The sequence below is a fragment of the Poecile atricapillus genome, chromosome 1, assembly GCF_030490865.1.
Source record: "Poecile atricapillus isolate bPoeAtr1 chromosome 1, bPoeAtr1.hap1, whole genome shotgun sequence".
Taxonomy (NCBI): Eukaryota; Metazoa; Chordata; class Aves; order Passeriformes; family Paridae; genus Poecile; species Poecile atricapillus.
This window is the reverse complement of record NC_081249.1, coordinates 167,690,597-167,699,342: the sequence shown is the minus strand read 5'-3', so window position 1 is coordinate 167,699,342 and position 8,746 is coordinate 167,690,597. Positions and strand designations below refer to the sequence as shown.

The following is an 8,746-nucleotide window of genomic DNA, read 5'->3' as shown; positions in this document are numbered from 1 at the left end:
ATGAAAAGCACCCCTTCCCTTCACAGAACACCTGCCAAGACATTTTTTTCCCAGACATTTTTGGGGTGGGAGGAAGTAGGGGTGGCTTATGAAATTCGCACCTCAAAACATTCTTTTCAAATATACGGAAATAAATGTTTGTTCCATTTGGCTTTGGTGGTGTCAAAAGAAAACACGCTGCTTGAGAACTTGGAAAGTTATCAAAGGAAGTTTAGTGATAAATAAGTTACTAAAAAAAATAAAATTTCAAACAACTGAAGTACAAAAGAATTACATTAACTTTGAGTATGTGACAAGGAAGAGAATACAGTATGCCTTCCTGACAATAGCTATTCAGAACAGCATTACATACTTCCTGAACAAAATGATTAAACAAGATCATTAAAATAATAGTTTGATATGAGGAGTTTTAAACTTGAGAGAGGCTTTAGCAATCCTATTTTTACGTCTGAAATGAAGAGAATGCTACACTTAAAGTTGTCAGCCACACTTTGCTAATACTCAGGAAAACAAGCCTAACAGTCAACAGAAATGAGAAAGCACCTCTTAAAAATATGGTACTCCAGTTTTATTTCAAAACAACGGATTCCCTTGTTACAAAACATAACCTCATCATTCATTCATTCAACAGTGCTACAACATATTTATTTAATCTCATGAATTGCTACTCAGACATTATACAATCAAGCAAGCTGGACATCCACACGAATACACTCTCACTGGCTCATATGGATCCCTTTTGGTTCACCAAACTTTTGGCTGCCCTGATAAGAATGATGTTCATGCCTTACTATGTGTATGTTGCAGTAGATATATGAAAAGTAGCAATGTTTCACATTGGAATTCAACACTGTTTTTTGACTTACAGCTCTAAAGAGAGGACTCAAAGCTAACCAATGAAGTACTTTCACAAAAGGCTTTGGAAGGTTACATGCTCCTCAAGTATTAAAAAGGTAAACCATTATTGCTATGAGACAATATTACACTGGAACTAGACTCTGCACAAAGTTACTCACAATTATATTCTAGTCTTTTCACTAATATAAAAAGAAAACCTGAGGGGGTGATTGAGAATAGGCACTGGTTTTTAAGTTGGTTCTTTTCTTTGCCCTGGGCCCTAGGTCTGAAATTCTGGTCTCTTTCCTTCCAGAGAAACTGAATAACTGGAAAAATCCTACAAACACAAATACTATGCAAAAAATGGCTAAAATTTAGTACCTGTCTTCCAAAGAATTGATTATGTGCATTTTATAGTAACCAGAATGGAAGGACATGATTTTTGCCTTATGTTCTGTTTTTAATTCAAACATTTGAAACATATTTCAAAGCTATTTCTGCTTTTTCAGACTTCATCTCAGTGTGTATTTAAGTGACCACCAACATGACTTTACTCAAAACTGTGAGAAATCAGATGCAACACTGCTGTTTCTTATACAGTATTCATAATGAAACTATTAAATAAAGCTTTATCTCTACATTATGAAGCAGGAAAAAAGCACTCTTTTAGTTTGCCTTTAAGACGTGAATTCATGTATATAAAGAATAAAAATGCATCCCCACTTCAAAAGTTGGCAAAATTTTGCATTAGTATTTAAGTATACATAAATTATGCAAATGTTTCAATAAAACATTTATTCTTCAAAAACAGGTACAAACAGCAGTCCATGTTTTTATAGGATTCATCATTTAGAAAGAAAAAGATTCCAGTGCTACAAAAAAACCCCACAGAAAAAGAAAAAAACAACCCCCCCAAAAAACCAACAAAAAAAACACAACCAAACCAGAAATGAGCCACAGAGCAACTTAATTTGTTGCTCCATATATTATTTACTTCTGGACTCTCTTTCTGGTTGCTGTGCTTTTCTTGGGTTTTGGTGAGGTCATCTTCTGGGTTCTGGCAGCAACTGCATCTGCAATTCAAACAAAACAGACTTTGTGTTAAATAAAATAAAAACAGATCACAAGAAAATACTGTCAGTTTTTAAAAGGATAGCTCAACTCATATCATTCATTGAGCATTAAGTGGGGATGGGGAATATGCCATGGACAGAGGAAAATCTACTATTTCTGGGCACTCACCTTCTCTTAAAAAACATGTTGTACAGTTCGACTTCTCCAAGAGTATCATCACATGGAGCTGAGTCATTTTTTTAGCTCATCTTCACCAGAAGAATTAAGATCCTCTACCAAATCAACACCTCTCCTTCCTCCCCATGTGCCAACTTTTAGTTTTATAATATTTTCCAGTACTAAGCCATTTTTTGAACCTTGTGCTAAGCTCATCCAGCTCTGGGATCACAGTTTAACCCCAGAGAGTAACTACCTACCATGCAGAAATCATTCCCTCACTCCTCCTCCCCTCTGACTGGGAAGTGGAGGAGAATTGGAAAAAGGAAAAAAAAAACCCATAGATTGAAATAGGAACAGTTAAATAATTACAATAAAGTAAAATATAATAATAACAAAAGTAAAAAAAAGAGATGACTTACCACACATGTAAAAAAAAACCCAACCCACAAGTGATGCACAATACTCACTCAGTAGATATATATACACTCACTCATCACTCACTGACTGATGCCCAGCCCGCCCCCAGCAGTAACTGGCCCTTCCCACCCAACTCCCCCATTTTATATACTGGGTATCACATTCCATGGGATGGAATATCCCTTTGGCCAGTTTGGATCAGCTGGTCTGGCTGAGCTCCCTCCTGGCTTATTGTGCATCTTCTCACTGGCAGGGCACAGGAAACTGGAAGTCCTTGACTTAGGGTAAGCACTGCTCAGCAACAGCCAAAACATCTGTGTTATCCACATTATTCTCATACTGAATCCAAAACACAGCTCTGAAACAGCTGAAAATAGGATACTTTGGAAAGAAATTTTGGTCTGGTATTCTCAGAGTTTAGTGAAATGTGTCATCTTAGAGCATTCTGAATGGAGTTTATACAGGGGGAGGTAGAAAGCACACAGGTGAAACAGAAAGATTTCCATTTGGCAATGTCAGTTGTTAAAGCAGCTCAGCTATCAGTGCAACTGTGCCTAGAGATTCAATCTATCAACTGACAATATTTTATTAACAAAGGTAGGAATAATCCCATCTAAATAAGATTCCTAGTAAACCTGGCAGGCAGGTTGTTCAAAGAGACCATACCTAAAAGCAATAATAAAAACCTCCCCCTGTACTTTGATTCTTGTCTGCCTACTACCAGGGAAATTGAAGAAAACAAAACACCACTGCTCATTTCTGTAAATTGCATTCAACTGCAGTCACTTTGACAAAAAAATATTACACACAAAAAATGTCTACCTTTTTCCATATACAGTAACAATGAAATATTTTTCATCTCCTAATCATATCTTTTTTTTTTTTCTCTTCTTAATCCTAAATTCCTCCTTGAAGATAGCATGCTTACTTACTTCAGTTCCTGCTTGTAAAACTATATATAATTCCTCAATCCATGTCAAGTGTACAGGTAAAGAAAAGTAAAACTGAATTTCATGAAAGTCCTAAGAAAGAAGCTGCTTGCTTAAGACAACAGCCTTTGAGCAGTGGGAGTCACTAATCATTCAAGCTCAATGAGTAAACTTGGGTGAATCAAGGAGGCAGAGAACAATGGAAAACAAAGCTTTACAAAAGAAACCCAGCAGTACTGTGTATAGTTCTGAGCTCATCCTATAAAAAAGATCTGAGAAAAATGCCGAGAAAAAATTGTTTCTAGCTCTTCAACAAAAACAACAACAAGAAAACATTGAATTAAGCTAGTTTATCTGAAGAGATTAAAAAAAAAAAAGAAAAATGGGAGACATATGATCTGCAAAAGGTTGCTGCATAAAATTGAGTGTGATTTTCATGTCCACAGCTACTAGGACAACTAGTAAGCTTAAGAGAGATTCATGTTAGGTAAGAAAAATATTCAAATACTTCCCCTTATTAAATCCTTTGTAATAGTAAGGATAGTTAAGTATTACAAGTGGTGTTGACCAGGGAAGTTTTAGAATAATCATACATGTTTTAAGATAAAATATTAGCATGTATCAAGATTAATACCAACATAAATTGATTGGACTGGTGTACAGAGCAGACATCTTCTTGATGTCCCCTCTCATCTTCCAATTTTAGGTACACTGTTTAGAAACACACAAGTCTTATGATTGAGAAATAAAACTGTGCTCAAGTCAAAAAATTCTAAGTTTCTATAAAATTACAGAAGTTCTTTGAGTAAAAATAGTCAACTTCCCTGTTTAAATTGCCTTCTTTGATGAAAAGGAGGACAGTGAGAGATTTGAAAACATGAAAATGCAGCAACTGAGCAGATAAAATCAGGCAGGATTTAGTGCATCACCTTCCATATGTTGAATCTACACTTGACAAAGGCTAAGTACATGCCAGTCTCCAGCTAATGGGCTGAAGAGTTTCAGCAACTGTAGCTCTTAAGCCAAATTTGTAGTCATCCTCATTGAATAAAACACCTAACATCAAAAGAAGTATATTGATCAGACATTACAAGGTTTCCTTTCTCAAACCTAATGTCCATGCATATGTGTGCACAATATTACACGCACATTTTGCTCCACATTTACATCTTCAAGAAACAAAGGTCAGTAAATTTGGAGTGGTGGATGATGTGGTGGAGCTGTCTGGAAGAGGCATTCTCCACTGGTATCCACATGGAAGCTTAATCATCATTTCTGTGTAGACACCCCTGTGTGCCACTGTAGGACACTGTTAAGACTGATGTTGCTTTAATACAGGCAACTACATGCCTGTATTAAATTATTCTACACATAAATATGTGAAATTGCCACAGTTAACCTGAGAAGTGATAAGGTAGGAATGAGTCTGTCCCTCATATAAGATCTTACATATGCCACTACTACACATTGCAGTGCAATCAATTCTTGCCAAGAATAATTTTATTACTAATTCAAGTAATAAATATATACTTGTGGTTTCCAAAGCAGCTGAGCTTAGAACTGTCAGTTCTTCAAAATTCTTCCTGATCACAGTATCCCTTTTCTCTTCTAAAATGTGCTTCAGGTATATTACAGCTGTCTTTGTTGGTATCAAATAACCAATCATTTTGCTAGATGGCTCTCTAGGAGACCTTTTCCTTCAATTGCCCCTTTAAAGGGTTCTACAATCATCAGATTGAAAAAGGAAACAAGAAACTGGAACCCATACATTTGATATTTACATATGGAAGGAATAAGAAAAGAGTGTTGGAAGCCAAAGACTACATTCAGCAACCAGCTGCAAACATCAAACTTAGGCCAGGCTGCAGCATTTAATGAGTTAAACACCAATATTCTCCAATCACTTTGGGCTGTTTGAAAATGGCACCAATGAAGAGATACTCTCCTTTTAAAGAAGATAAAAGACGAAATCTTCTTCTATGAAGATTTTCCTTCTTTTAAGGAAGTGTCCTCTGACAAGCTCTTTCCCAGCTCAGCCAGGGAACTCCAGTATAACTGAAAAAACCTGGTGAATAACACTTCTCAGACAAGCATTTTTCAGTACTCTGAAGCTGCTGAAGAAATTGCAAAGGCAACAAATAGTAGTTGTGGTTAGTTGGCCTTTTTTGTTTTGACAGCAGCTCTTTTTCTATAAGAATTCAGAAATATGACTCAGAAAAAAAAGGAGAGATCAGAAGAATGCAAATATGGACTTGAATTCCGGTATATATGACTGTGGGTGGGGATAAGAGAGAAAAGTTAGTGAACTTGTGGGATAGGGCTTAGCTTTAGCTACTCTGTTCTGCCAAGTACTCCCTCTCCTGCAACAAATAAAGCAAATACTTTTCAAATTCTCATAAGGAAAAACATAGGAACACAAGAATCTATTATTTATGACTTTATGCCTGCATACTTCTTACTGATAACATCAAATATATGAGTGTTCTTTTAAAAATTTTAATATAAAATTATTCCAGAAGAAACTGAAACTGTTTTACTTCTATTTGCAAAAATTGCTTCACTGATATTTCAAAACACAATTGTACGTAAACAGAAATAATTCGTCCCATGCAGCATGTGTCTAAAATTAACCTTCCTCTTCACCACACAGCAATTTGCAGGAAGAAGGCAGTTTAATCCAAACCATTACTTGCAATCTTGCAAAAGGTTAGTTCCCTGCAAAAATCTGAGTCACTGCAGTACAATTTTTCTTTCCTGTAGAAAAATTTCACTTGCAAATTTTATATCCGAGTTTGAATTGCAATACTTGTTCAACATACTACAATTCATCTTCAGGTCATAGAAAAACAACCAAAAAAGCAGACACAACTTTTTTTTCTTAAGTGACTTAGTTCTACATGTAAAGTTATTATATAAAACCTTACACATGGCAAATTTTCATTACAAGGTGCTTTAATTTAATACTTTTTATTAGCAGCAAACACAACAAAGTCCCATGAAATGTAAAAAATTACTTATATTTTAAATGTGTTTAAATGCTAGAAATTATCTGAAGCTATTGTATGGAAATAAGCCTAAAATATAAAGGTAGATTAAATTAAGAACTGTGTTCCAAGCACACACAGAAGTACACAGTAACACTCCCATACTTTACATATTGGACACTAATTTTTTTCTTTTTATTATGATTAGTGGCACATGTTCAAAGTAATTCTCACTGAATTTGTCACTTGCAAATTGTCAAAAAAACCCTACTATTTGTGAAGAACTACAGAGATAAATGTAAACCAAATCTATTTTAAACTTCCTATCCACAATATTTAAAAGTCTTTAAAATTAAAAGCACCTCCTACCACACCTTTTTGAATTTAAACAGGATTTGAAGATCCTCAAACAGTCCTGGGGAAGGCATAAAAAGACAGATCACTTCATATTGTGTTTGAATATACTTAAAGCAAAATATAGAAGTGAGTTTGTCAATATTTCAGGCGATTGAAAACAGTATTTCTCTGCTTAAAACCCAGATCTTTATGGTAATTTTTAGATACAACATTGCAGCACATGCTTTTAACTTCGAAACCCAGATCACATAACTCTTGTACTAGAACATTTAACTTGCAGCATTCCTGAGAAAGGTAAGGGAAGGCTAAGTATAGCTCAGAAAGGGACAGATCTTTCAGTCACTAACCACAGAGATGGATAGTTTTAGAATTTGTATGTACTTTCTCCTGGAGTCTGTAACAGATAGTAGGCAATACCTAATCCTCCACAAGAAAGAAGAGACACATAACACAATTAGACCTACTGTCCAGTACAAGTCTCACAGAAAATAAGTCTTTTAGGGTACAAGATTAAGAAAAAAAAAAAAATCTACCTGTAATGTGGGCATTGGTACAGAGTAGAAAGACAAGTAGCAGGTTGCACCATAAACAAGCTCAAAAAAATATGATTTGCTTTCTCCTAAAGCTTTGTGAAAAGGCCAAAAATTCTCCAAATGCAAAAATACACCTAAATGGACATTAAGTAATAAATCTTACTTCAATAAAGAAGAAAAGATTTAAGACTAACCCAGATACTGATTTATGCAAAGCCATGCAAGGTAAATAAACATAAAGCAAAGTACCTATTAATTGAGAAATAATTTTAAACCACCATTTTTGAATGTTCTTCTAACCAATCCATCAGTATGATTGTTTTCATATTGGAGCTCTTTATTATTCATAGTTTTTTATTTATATTGCAACAGTAACCAAAGACCCCATTTAAGACCTTAATATAGTAGATGCCATCCAGCAATGCAGACCAGCAGAATTCCTGCCCCTAGTAGTAGTGACTATTTTAAAAGTATATTAAAAATAAAGTACTTTCATTGTCATAGCTACTTTAGCATTTTTCTTAACATGTCCTAATTAATAAACCCCAAAACTGTCTTTAAAAAAATGCATAACAGAAAATAAAAAAGACTGCTCTAAAAAAATTCTGTATTGCTCTAATCCAATCTTCATCAATCCCGAAATTTAAAAATACCTGCTGGGATAGTTGTTTTATTTCTCTTGTAGCTTTGAACCTAGGATTATTCACAAATTCTCATGAAACATTTGTTTTTCCAGCATTTATGAGATTTTCACTGAGGATGCCTGTACTATCTGCCTATTCCACCAAACTGATGAAAAATAAGCATATCAGTCCTATCATATTATGCAGTACATCCCTGTATGAGTGTTGGTGGATATGTACAGTGTATGCCAATGTATGTTATTCTGTTTTAACATAATTTATAAGCATCTATATTTTTCTACTGTAATGAAAGGCAGCTAACACTGAAAATGGAGCTGCAACAGAGGGGGGAAAGCTTCTCATTTAAATAAAAATAATTTCTTCTGACAGCACTTTTCCTGGTAGAGATAGATTGGCTAATATAATAATTCAACATCATCCATACTACTTCATAAAGGATACCTTCCAAATTCCCCTTTTCAGGGAAGCCTATGGGTACATTATGTCAGGAAAAAAAAAATAAAAAGCTGCCTACATGCAAATATAAACAAAAAGCAATTTAAGAATTTCACTAAATTGCATGCAACTTATTTTGAAAGTCCAACACAGCTTGTTTCTCAACGGCGTTCTGAAATTCTGTTGCCAAATAGTCACTTGACTGCTCCAGAAACACTGATGGCTGACAGGATTGGAAGAGAAGTCCTTTAACAACCTCATCTGATATGGCCACTTTTACACTGAGAACAACCAAGGGCAGCTGACAGCAGAAGCAAGAATTTCCAATGACTGCTGTCCTTTCTCAGTGCCATACTGTCTTCCTCCTCCATGTCTGG

The 8,746-nt window shown here is 35.0% G+C and overlaps 1 protein-coding gene across 3 annotated transcripts in view; it reads right to left on the bottom strand.

The window, feature by feature from the left end:
* Positions 1–246: 246 nt before the first annotated feature.
* Positions 247–8,746, bottom strand: part of VRK1 (VRK serine/threonine kinase 1) — a 35,176-nt gene continuing 26,676 nt past the window's right edge. The window contains exon 12 of one of the 3 annotated variants that reach the window (XM_058861710.1): positions 247–1,910. In XM_058861710.1, the coding sequence (XP_058717693.1) occupies positions 1,828–1,910 (83 nt within the window). In that variant the 3' untranslated portion in view covers positions 247–1,827. The remainder of the gene's footprint in view (positions 1,911–8,746) is intronic. The other 2 variants (XM_058861695.1, XM_058861703.1) reach the window with 2 other exon arrangements.